The sequence below is a fragment of the Musa acuminata genome, chromosome BXJ1-11 (assembly GCF_036884655.1).
Source record: "Musa acuminata AAA Group cultivar baxijiao chromosome BXJ1-11, Cavendish_Baxijiao_AAA, whole genome shotgun sequence".
In the NCBI taxonomy this organism is placed as follows: Eukaryota; Viridiplantae; Streptophyta; class Magnoliopsida; order Zingiberales; family Musaceae; genus Musa; species Musa acuminata.
This window is the reverse complement of record NC_088337.1, coordinates 6,520,984-6,532,969: the sequence shown is the minus strand read 5'-3', so window position 1 is coordinate 6,532,969 and position 11,986 is coordinate 6,520,984. Positions and strand designations below refer to the sequence as shown.

General features: G+C 42.7%; 1 protein-coding gene and 1 long non-coding RNA gene across 2 annotated transcripts; both read left to right on the top strand.

Annotated features, from left to right (window-relative positions):
• Nucleotides 1–2,181: 2,181 nt before the first annotated feature.
• On the top strand, nt 2,182–2,654 carry LOC103970676 (uncharacterized). The gene is made up of 2 exons (XM_009384552.3): nt 2,182–2,337; nt 2,419–2,654. The coding sequence occupies exons 1-2, from the start codon at nt 2,196–2,198 to the stop codon at nt 2,643–2,645; spliced, it is 369 nt and encodes a 122-aa protein (XP_009382827.2). The 5' UTR covers nt 2,182–2,195; the 3' UTR covers nt 2,646–2,654.
• A 7,203-nt stretch (nt 2,655–9,857) lies between these two features.
• Nucleotides 9,858–11,348, top strand: LOC135597079 (uncharacterized). The gene is made up of 4 exons (XR_010481105.1): nt 9,858–10,151; nt 10,289–10,459; nt 10,652–10,816; nt 11,034–11,348. It is a non-coding gene; the product is annotated as an uncharacterized LOC135597079 (long non-coding RNA).
• Nucleotides 11,349–11,986: the final 638 nt, after the last annotated feature.

Sequence of the window (11,986 nt, the reverse complement as noted above, 5' to 3'; positions counted from 1 at the left end):
CGCCGTCGCTCTTGATTGAGCTCGAATCCGGTTTGGTTCGATCAAGATAGATCTAATTCGAGTCCAATCTGCACTCCAGCAGAGTCCTGATCTAATTGGATCCATCTGAAACCCCCCAAACAGCATGTTATGTTGTATACGTAGTATAGTCATTTATGTGCTACAACTTTGATACTTGTGCTTCCGACAAAGTACTACTACATGCAAAACCTACACGCGTAATACGGAGCTTACTCTTTCTACTGTTCACAATCACTTTATTATTTTATATTTTTTAAAAAAGTAATAAAATAATATTTATTATTCATAATCCTTTTAATTTTGTTTAGATCCTTTTTTTTTCTCATGACCCTATAAATGTCACATTTTTTAAGTTAATACAACTGACTTAGAATATGGTATATTATGGACTATTACATTAGTCTTAAAAATTATAAATTATTATAACAAATATCAAAAAATATTTCTCATCTCTTCTTTGATTTTCAGTTTATCTTATTTTATCATATATCTTTTTTCGTCATTTTACGTCACCTTGGATGATTAAGAGAATTATGAGATTGAGGACGAGAAGAAAATAGGATTGTCGGTATTGAGTGAAAATATTTTATTAAAATTAAATTATAAATTAAGAGCATATATGTTTATTTATAAAGGGATAATTTAGGAATATTTAAAGTTTGATAATTTATGTTTAAGCCCCTATAATCTGTTTTTACTCATAAGCATTATGTGGAGGATATATCAAGAAGAATTTACTCAAATATTTAGTATATACCAATAGGAATATACTAAAATTTGAAAAAAGAATCATGATCATAAATAAACTAAACCAATTCATTCTACCAAATTGAACTTTAAAAATCTCTAAAATTATCATGATTGAGTAACTAATAGAATAACTATTTTTATCATGTTTTAATTACTCGTGAGAGTTTGAGATGAGTCGATAAATTTTCTAGTGTTATACTTATAAATGAGATATATTACACTCAATTGTAGAATTAAGATGAAAAAACAAACAAAGTTGGAATATAAAAGCCTCTAAATCAACAAAAACTAGAAAAACTAATAAAATCACTACCTTATGAACAAACATTATCGTATTATACTCTTAAATGAATCGCGTTTCATTCAATTGCAACAATCTCATTTACAAGTGAAATACTATATTTTTTGTTCAACCTTGCTTGATCTTTTTAACATAGCAGACGAATATGATATACATAGTAATTCCATTATTCTTATTTTAGAATATTTTAGAATTTTCGTCATTTAAGCATGAAGCTTATCAAACTTATCTTAATCTATTAATATAGCAAACAAATATTATATTAATAACATTAATAATGACTCTGTTGTATTTTTTAGATGATTTTATAAAAAAATTTAAACCAAACTTGAGTATGTATATTCACTTTCAAAACTTATATAAACTATCAAAATATATTTATAGGACAAGGGAATATTTATTCGTTTACCATCTTAGGGCTATCATAGCATAAATTATGAAAAGCATCCTATGGAGTGTTTTTTTCTATTATATTATCCATAATATTTAATATTTTTTTCTTATTTATTTTAATTATTAATTAACCCTAAAATAATAGATATTTAATTATTCTTAATTAACTCTCCACAAGATTTGAAGAGAAATTGAACCACATACAATCATCATCATCAAATCTGGAATTGGTGCAGGAAAAGAATAAGATAGAGGATGCTTGTAAGGCTTCATCTCTTAGCTTCTATGGTGTCTACTTACTATAAGTGTCACTTTCTTAACCCAAGTTAGATCACTTTGGTGCAAGGTGTGTCCTTTGGTCCGTGATGAGGTGAATGTTTTGCACCTGCCTAAGGAGGATGGGGAACACTGAATGCAGCTTTTCAATAGCTTATATGTACGAGAGCCGTGTTGGCCACTTTAACCTGGTCTAACCCGACCGGTCCGAGCCGATCGAAGGTGGGAGTTGGGCACGTTAGAAGTCGGATCAAGATTGGACGATTGAGTTCGCCCGGCCGGACATGCTTCACGCCAGCAGTTCTGGCGGCACATCGGAACGCTCTCCCACGATTCAAAATTCAAAAAAACATGATCATGACTCGCGGCACGAATCACGATGTCCACCTCCCATTAAATGGAGGTGAATCTGGAAGCCATCTTCCATTCCCGTCGTCTGGAGAGAGCGAGAGAGATGGCGTCGGTCGGCATGGGGGGCTTCTATCGCCAGAAGAAGAGAGGAGGAATCGCCAAGCCCACCCTCAAGCGGAGTAGCACCGGCAAGTCCGCCGCCATCGCCTTGTCCTTCACCGATCCGGACCAAAGCCCCGTCCTCGGTACCCTCTCTTCCACCCCCAGTTTCTTATACTATGCATTACATTCATCGCCGATCTCGTCCACTTACGACCCGATGGTAGGGGCTATTGCGGAGCACGGGAAGACAGCGTCGGCGGTGGCATTCGAGGAGGAGAGGCTGCGGCAGTTCGATCTGGACATGAGGTATGGCCCCTGCCTGGGACTCAGCCGGATGGAGCGGTGGGACCGGGCGGCTGCCATGGGGCTGAACCCGCCGGGTGATCTGGAAGCCATCCTTCTGAAGTCGTCCGCCGCCGCTGCCGATTGCCACTGGGAGGGACGAATCTAATAATTAACGAACAAGTAAAAGAGAAAAACCCTCTTTGAAGAAGAGAAGCATGTTGTGAAGAACAAGTGTGGTACCCTTTGTTAAAATAAAGAGATAAATGAGTTGTAGAAGAAGAAGTTGAATGTTATTGACATATCCTCCGTCTTTATATACAGGTTAGAAGGAGAAGTTTCCTCAACGGGTTAGAGGATTTCCCTCAACAGAGTAGAGAGATTTCCTCAACAGTTAGGGAAATCTCATCTACTTATCATGCCCCCGCAAGATGGTGCTCCTATCAAGGAGGCCAATCTTGGACTGATGTAATGCAAACAGCTTACGAGCTATAGGCTTCGTAAGTGAGTCGGCCAATTGATCAGCTGTATGAACATGAGAAACACGGAGTTGACGGCGGACAACTTGATCACGTACAAAGTGGAAGTCAATAGCAATATGTTTCATGCGGGAGTGGAATACCGGATTAGCGCATAGATAGGTAGCTCCAATATTATCACAATATATTGTAGGAGTGGAATCGATGTTGAGTTCCTGGAGAAGATTCGTGATCCAATTGAGTTCTGCAGTGGTAGTGGCAATGGCACGGTATTCAGCTTCAGTTGTAGACCGGGCGACTGTCTTTTGCTTTTTAGAACTCCAACTGATTGGATGAGCACCAAGGAAGATAATATACCCCGATGTGGATGTTCTATCATCAAGATTGCCCGCCCAATCAGCATCGGCAAATGCATGAAGACGAAGTGGAGAGTGTTTACGAAAAAAGAGTCCATGATTTAGAGTCCCTTTAAGATATCGTAGAAGTCTCTTAACCGCAGACCAGTGTAGAGTAGATGGTTGCTGCATAAACTGTGATAATTTGTTCACAGCAAATGAGATGTCTGGACGCGTGAGAGCTAAGTATTGTAAAGAGCCAACAACTTGGCGGTATTGAGTGGGTTCCGTAGCAGGACTTCCATCTGATAATTTGAGAGAACCGCTAGTAGAGATGGGGGTTGTAACTGCATTTGCATCCTGCATGTTTGTCTTTAATAACAAATCTTGAATGTACTTGCGTTGTGATAAAAGGAGACCGGAAGATGTGAAGGTAGCTTCGAAGCCCAAAAAGTAGCTCAAGGGTCCGAGATCCTTAAGCGAGAATCGAGCTGCCAGCTGTTTGACGAACGCTTGGATGCTGGCGGGATTGTTGCCTGTGACAATAATATCATCCACATATACCAGAATATACACTGTGTTTCCATGATGATGTCGCAGAAACAACGAAGTGTCAGATTTGGAGTTAAGAAAGCCGACTTTGTCACACAGTTGGCAAACGACCCGTCTCTGATGGCTCGGTAGGGCAGGACGCCAAGACGGATGATGGCTGGAGTCGCCACTTTGCGAGAAGGGATGACTAGGAGGATAGGAGGGGTGTTGCATGGAACTCACAGAATCAAGAGGCGTAGTAGCCACACCTTGGGTGATGTTCGGTGAGTACCGAGCGTTCTTCCGTTTAGACTTGTGACTGACTTGAGCTGTGACAGTTGATCCAGGCAGTTTGTCCGCACGCTTCAAAGACATCTCGTAGTCAGTCAACTTATCATAGAGATCTTCAAAAGAGATTGGCGAGTCGCGTGCCCGAATTGCAGCAGCCAATTCTTTGTAGTCGGTGTCGAGACCATTGAGGGTATGAATGACAACCTCTTCATCACATAGGGAATGACCTATCAAGGCCAAGTCATCGATGATAACCTTGATAAGTTGTAAATAATCAGAGATAGTACTTCCCTCTTGTTTTGTCTCCATAAGCTTGGATAGAAGACTGAGCTTGCGAGTACGCGAATGATTTGCCAGGGTGGTTTGCAGTTTAGACCATGCATCGGCAGCTGTCACACATGAAGATATCAAGGGAGCAACGGATCCAGCAACTGAAGCTTGAATGGCTTGGAGAATGAGACGATCTTGACGTAGCCATAGTTTGTGAGCTGGATTGGGTACTGGATTAGGATCACCGGGGATGTTGAGCATGGCCGGAGGACAACTGAAAGAACCATCAACGTAACCTAACAAATCATATCCAAATAAAAGATTAGAGAATTGAGCTCGCCAGGACGCATAGTTGCCACCCTTTGATAACTTAAAGGGGATTAGCGTGGCGGCATTGATGGAGATAAGCCCTGTAGAAGAACAAGAAGTGGGAGTCCCTACAGGAACTGAAACATCAGAAGAAGTGAACGAAGACATTTTCCTTCTTTTTTTTTTCTTTTTTTTTTTTTTTTTTTTTTTTTTGTAGAAGAAGGCAGCGAACCTTGTGTGATACTCAGGTCACACAAGGTGGAGAATGAGGGAGGGGGCTGCTGCTATAGATTGCTTGCTGTAGCAGATTGAGCAATCTACAACAGTGCCAAAAAGCTGCCGGCAGCTGCTGTGGATTGCTGCTTGCTGCTGCAGATTGTAGGGACTGCAGTTCGCCGGGAGATGGCTGCAAAAACTGCAGCGGTACTCAAGACTGCAGTTCGCTGCTGTGATAGAGGAAGGAAGATGCAGCGGTTGCGGCTGCTGCTGGCCGGGAAGAAGTGCAGGAGGCGGCTGCTGCGATAGAGGAAGATGCAGCAGTTGCGACTGCTACTGGCCGGAGAAGTGCAGGAGGCGGCTGATGTCTTCTCTGGTGCTGCTCAACGTGGGGCTGAAGGACCACGTTGTCCTTCCGGCGAAGAAGAAGGAAGAGGAAGGTGCAGCAAATAGGAGAGGGAGCAAGGCCGGCGAAGAAAGGCAAGACCGGTTAGCACTGGCTCTGAATCCGTGTCTTGGTGCTTCTTCAATGACTCCGCTTGAGGCAGCGTGCTACTGTGGCCGCTTGGCTAACACATGGCGATGCTGCTGTCGCCAAGAGGAGCTGCTCTGATACCATGTTAAATTATGGAGGAGGGCATTATATTCCTCGCTCATGGCAATACGCCAATGCAGAGATTTTTGGGCTTGAGTGAAGGTGGTGGGTTCAATTTTGGGGGATGAGGAATTCATGACAGCTTGTAGGTTAAGTACTTGACGAGGTTTAAAAATACCATGACAGGATTAGGAGGTAATGTTGGGTGAGGATCAGTGGCACAAGCCGGGTCAAGTGGAGACACGTCAGGGGCACTTGGGCGAGAAGGAGGTAAAGAGGATGGTTGTGTTTCGGAACATATTGCCCCATCAATTGGAGAAGAGTGGAGTGGAGTAGGAACAGAGGAAACGGGCAAGTGTTGAACTGGAGTGATATAGTGCGGATCAGGAGGGGAGGAAGTAGACGAAGACATGGGAGGCTCGTCCGATTGATCCGAAGGTATACTCCAGTGAGATAGTGAAGTAGTCCGTATGGCAGGATATGGAAGGGTTTGGAAAGGAAAGTTAGACTCAACAAAGATAACGTGACGTGATACAAAGATTTTGTGAGTGTGGAGATTATAGCAGCGGAAAGCATTATGGTCAAGTGAGTAACCAATAAAGACGCAAGGAGAAGATCGGGATGTTAACTTATGAGAGGCATAGGGACGTAACCAAGGATAACATAAACAACCGAACACGCGGAGTTTACGAAGGTTAGGGGGTTTGTGGAACAGTGTGTCAAAGGGGGACTGGTGTTGTAGAACTGGTGTAGGCATCCGATTAATTAGGTAGACAGCAGTTTGAAAGGCTGCTGTCCAGAAAGTTGAAGGCATGGAAGCCTGATGTAAAAGTGTGAGTCCAGTTTCTACTATATGCCGATGTTTGCGTTCGGCAGAACCAACTAGTTGAGGAGTATGTGGAGGAGACTTGAGGTGTTGAATGCCACAAGCTGAGAGATGAGACGCCAGGGCTTGATATTCACCGCCACCATCAGAGTAGACTGTTTTAATGGTAGACTGAAAATAGTTTTCGACCAACTTCTGGAAAGTGGAAAAAACGCGAGAAACATCAGATTTATGAGAAAGAGGATATATCCATGTGTACTTGGAGAAGTGATCTACAAAAATAACATAAAATCGAAACTTATCAAAAGATAAGATTGGAGCAGGACCCCAAACATCAGTATATATAATTTCAAAAGGTTTAGAGGAGGAAATTGAAGATGAACCAAAAGGCTGCCGATGACTCTTATTACTAAGACAAGCATCACAATGCATCATAGAATTAGGGGACTTAAAAAAAGGAAGAGAGTGACAAGATAATAATTTCTGCTGAATAAAGGGTGAGGGATGGCCAAGCCGACGATGCCACACATCAACTGGAGCCGCAACAGAAGAATGAACAGTGGGCTGGGTCATTCGAGAGGCTGACGGCCATTCATAAATGTTGTCTTTATTCGGGCCTTGGACCAATGATGCCCCCGTGCTCAAATCCTTAACAAGAAATGAATCAGGAAAGAATTCAATGGAAGTATTGTTATGTTTGCAAAATTGAGAAACAGAAATGAGGTTGCGTGTAATATGAGGGGCGCATAAAACATCATCGAGAGTAAATGTATTAGAGTCAGAATGAAGCGTTGTGGACCCAGTATGAGTTATAGAAAGTCCTTTACCATCACCGATGATGATATCTTCATTGCCGCCATAGGGATTGTGAAGAGACAAATTCTGAAGATCAGCGGTGATGTGATGAGAGGCACCAGAGTCGACAATCCAATTGGACTGGCTAGGTGTCGGAGTAGTTAGGAGATTTGCCTGTGGCCAGTGTGACGGAGTAGGGAGGCGGAGACGAGACCGGCAAACTTTAGCGGAATGGCCGACTTTGTCACACAGTTGGCAAACGACCCGTCTCTGATGGCTCGGTAGGGCAGGACGCCAAGACGGATGATGGCTGGAGTCGCCACTTTGCGAGAAGGGATGACTAGGAGGATAGGAGGGGTGTTGCATGGAACTCACAGAATCAAGAGGCGTAGTAGCCACACCTTGGGTGATGTTCGGTGAGTACCGAGCGTTCTTCCGTTTAGACTTGTGACTGACTTGAGCTGTGACAGTTGATCCAGGCAGTTTGTCCGCACGCTTCAAAGACATCTCGTAGTCAGTCAACTTATCATAGAGATCTTCAAAAGAGATTGGCGAGTCGCGTGCCCGAATTGCAGCAGCCAATTCTTTGTAGTCGGTGTCGAGACCATTGAGGGTATGAATGACAACCTCTTCATCACATAGGGAATGACCTATCAAGGCCAAGTCATCGATGATAACCTTGATAAGTTGTAAATAATCAGAGATAGTACTTCCCTCTTGTTTTGTCTCCATAAGCTTGGATAGAAGACTGAGCTTGCGAGTACGCGAATGATTTGCCAGGGTGGTTTGCAGTTTAGACCATGCATCGGCAGCTGTCACACATGAAGATATCAAGGGAGCAACGGATCCAGCAACTGAAGCTTGAATGGCTTGGAGAATGAGACGATCTTGACGTAGCCATAGTTTGTGAGCTGGATTGGGTACTGGATTAGGATCACCGGGGATGTTGAGCATGGCCGGAGGACAACTGAAAGAACCATCAACGTAACCTAACAAATCATATCCAAATAAAAGATTAGAGAATTGAGCTCGCCAGGACGCATAGTTGCCACCCTTTGATAACTTAAAGGGGATTAGCGTGGCGGCATTGATGGAGATAAGCCCTGTAGAAGAACAAGAAGTGGGAGTCCCTACAGGAACTGAAACATCAGAAGAAGTGAACGAAGACATTTTCCTTCTTTTTTTTTTTTTTTTTTTTTTTTTTTTTTTGTAGAAGAAGGCAGCGAACCTTGTGTGATACTCAGGTCACACAAGGTGGAGAATGAGGGAGGGGGCTGCTGCTATAGATTGCTTGCTGTAGCAGATTGAGCAATCTACAACAGTGCCAAAAAGCTGCCGGCAGCTGCTGTGGATTGCTGCTTGCTGCTGCAGATTGTAGGGACTGCAGTTCGCCGGGAGATGGCTGCAAAAACTGCAGCGGTACTCAAGACTGCAGTTCGCTGCTGTGGATTGCTGCTTGCTGCAGCAGATTGTAGAGGCTGCAGTTCGCCGGAAAATGACCGCAAAAATCTGCAGCAGTACTCAAGGAAACTGCAGTGAGAGAAATCTGTAGCAATTAGGTGTATAGAGAAAAGCGGCAATGAAAGCTGCTGCGATAGAGGAAGGAAGATGCAGCGGTTGCGGCTGCTGCTGGCCGGGAAGAAGTGCAGGAGGCGGCTGCTGCGATAGAGGAAGATGCAGCAGTTGCGACTGCTACTGGCCGGAGAAGTGCAGGAGGCGGCTGATGTCTTCTCTGGTGCTGCTCAACGTGGGGCTGAAGGACCACGTTGTCCTTCCGGCGAAGAAGAAGGAAGAGGAAGGTGCAGCAAATAGGAGAGGGAGCAAGGCCGGCGAAGAAAGGCAAGACCGGTTAGCACTGGCTCTGAATCCGTGTCTTGGTGCTTCTTCAATGACTCCGCTTGAGGCAGCGTGCTACTGTGGCCGCTTGGCTAACACATGGCGATGCTGCTGTCGCCAAGAGGAGCTGCTCTGATACCATGTTAAAATAAAGAGATAAATGAGTTGTAGAAGAAGAAGTTGAATGTTATTGACATATCCTCCGTCTTTATATACAGGTTAGAAGGAGAAGTTTCCTCAACGGGTTAGAGGATTTCCCTCAACAGAGTAGAGAGATTTCCTCAACAGTTAGGGAAATCTCATCTACTTATCACCCTTGTGGTGATACAGCCACTGGCTGTACTTCCTGTAGCTATCTTTCAAATGCAATGAAGACTATGAATGGAAGTGAAGACTATATTTATGCAGATTTCTTTGTTAGATGAATGCAATTGGTTTGATCTAAGTAAATGCTTTACTACTTACTCTGATCAGCACCTGGTTGTAACGAAACTTAATGGTGGATTTGAATCGCATGCAGATATCACAAAAACTGAAAGAAGAAGAAGAAGAGAAAACTCATGAGATACAGTAAGCTGCAATCTCTAAGCAAAATACCAATTACCAACAGAGATCTTCCACGCTCAAAGAACCTGACGTAGCACAAGCAAAACTTTCTCGCCAATGGGTCGACCTCTGGTCGAGAATTGACGCCCCCGTGTTTGACCCGCCCAAATCACCACGTCGTGTCCGATACTTTCTCATCTCTCTTCGTCACACCCGTGTATCGTACCGTATTTTTATGGGATAACTACAATGGGCCCCGCAATGTTGTGAGTCGTCAACCAATCGCGATAAAACACGTTGTTGGAGAAGGGTAAACGAAGTTTTTTCTATGTGATGTTCTAGATTTCTTCGACCTTCAACGGCACAGAAACGCTCCACGCCGCCCGCCAACGACCCGAGTGATTTCTTCGACTTCTTTTTCTTCGTTTTTCCTGCCGTTGGTGCGTTTATGACCCTACTTTTAGTCCCCGATCTCATTCGAGGTGGATTGCCTGCTGTTTGGAGATCGAAGTTTGGCGGAGGATGGAGAGGGAGCGGAAGGTGAATCCGGGCTGCATCAACGCCTCCAATCCCTTCCATGTGTGTGGGGAGTACTGCGTTCGACGATCTCACGGATCGAATACCCGAAGTCCCTTACTCGACTTAGGTTTTTTTCTTGAGTGTTATCATCGCTTTTTTTTTTTCCTTCAGATTAATCAGCAACGACAACAAAATCGCAAGTCACAACTATTTGGGGTCGGCTGTCTGCAGATTATTCATGCTCTTAAATTTTCTTCTTCGTAGCTGGCGCAGCTCAAGTTGGGTATAGACGTAAGGAGGATCGAGGGAAAATAGCGGCGGAAAGAAACGTGGATCTTTCTTGCCCGAACGCGTCCAATCCATACCATCAGTGTGGGGGGTACTGCTCTTCAAGAAACCCCACCGTGAACGGACAAAAGAAGGAGAAGAGATCAGGTCTGCTTCTTTTTCGGATTTCTTATTTCCACTGAAATAAGAAAACTAGGTGCTCTGTTGCTGTTCGATTTCTGATTTCTGTGGAAAAATGGAGGATGGAGTACAACCAAAAAAAAGAAAGAAATACAACTGTTCCTTACTTTTGACTTATTTATTGTGTTATGACATTCTTGTCTTTTGGGCCTATTGCAGCTCAAAATGGGGGGATTCATAAAGAGAATCAAGGGTTTGCAATTGTTGAAAAAAATGTCAATCCTTCATGCCTGAATTCAAGCAATCCATACCATCGGTGTGCTGAGTATTGCTCTCCAAGAAAATCTTAGGAGGTGAAAAGTCAAAACAAGGAGAAGAGATCAGGTCTACTTCTTTTGACATTACCAAAATTTGTGATTCCAAAATTTTGGAAGAAATTTAGGTGCTTCATTGACTCTCATGCTTCCTTATCAACTAGGATTGATGTGTTGGGAATTTAGGATTTTGCTCAATTTTTCGATTTGTTTCAGTTATTTTGTCTGATTTCATGTACGAGAAGCTTGACTTCATCTAACTATCACTGTTTGTTTTCTTATTTCAGTGGAAAATGGTGTGAAGATGCAGGATAACAGGATGGTCCAGAGAGAACAAATCCACCCTAATTGTGTAAATGCATCCAATCCGTACCATATATGTGTTGAATACTGCTTTCAGAAAATAAGTCAATTGTCATAGCTAGTGAAGCAAGAGAAATTATGTTCACTTCCTTTTGTTTCCTATTCTTAGATTCTATCTTCTGAAAAATTTGTTAGTTTTATGTACCTTTTATTTTGTTGTCAATGTTTGCCTTATGTCCTTGTATTAACTTGCTTGCCTAATATATGTACAAGATAAGCAACTTCTCCTTAAATTTCAACTGCAGTTGACTGAAAATATCCATGTGGACTATCAAGAAAATTGATATTGAGGTTCATTTTCCTAGAAAATATAACTTTCTGGAGAAAGTATGACTTCTAACATGAAAACATGGCAAAGCAAATTTAAGGTCTTCCTTCTTGTTTCTCACATTAGTGCCCTCGACAAAGGGAGGAGTAAAGGATATGAAAAATATTTGATAGATATGATGAAGTTGTTGTCAAACTTTTGTGCCTTATGTTACTGTCATTCTTGAAAAATATTTGATAGATGTGAACATAATCTAGGATATGAGATTCTTGCATGAATTTTTGACATAGTTCAAATGGAAAGATGCAAACTCGAAAATAATATTACATTGGGTTCCGATAAACTCCAAAAGTTTCCATCACTAGGTATAAGCTTTTTAGGCATACTCATTTGATCTGCCATTTAAACCCGACTTGACTGTATGGAGAGGAAATTTGTTATGGACATGGAAAAGATTGTCAAGTGTGATCAAGTAGTTGACTTGGGAATAACTTCTCTGTGCCAAAGGCAAAAAGGTTCAGAAATATCTCCATGAAGACAAGATCTAAATGCCCACAAATGCATGATGATTGGGCTTGAGCAGCAAGTGATGCATATGGCATGATAAAG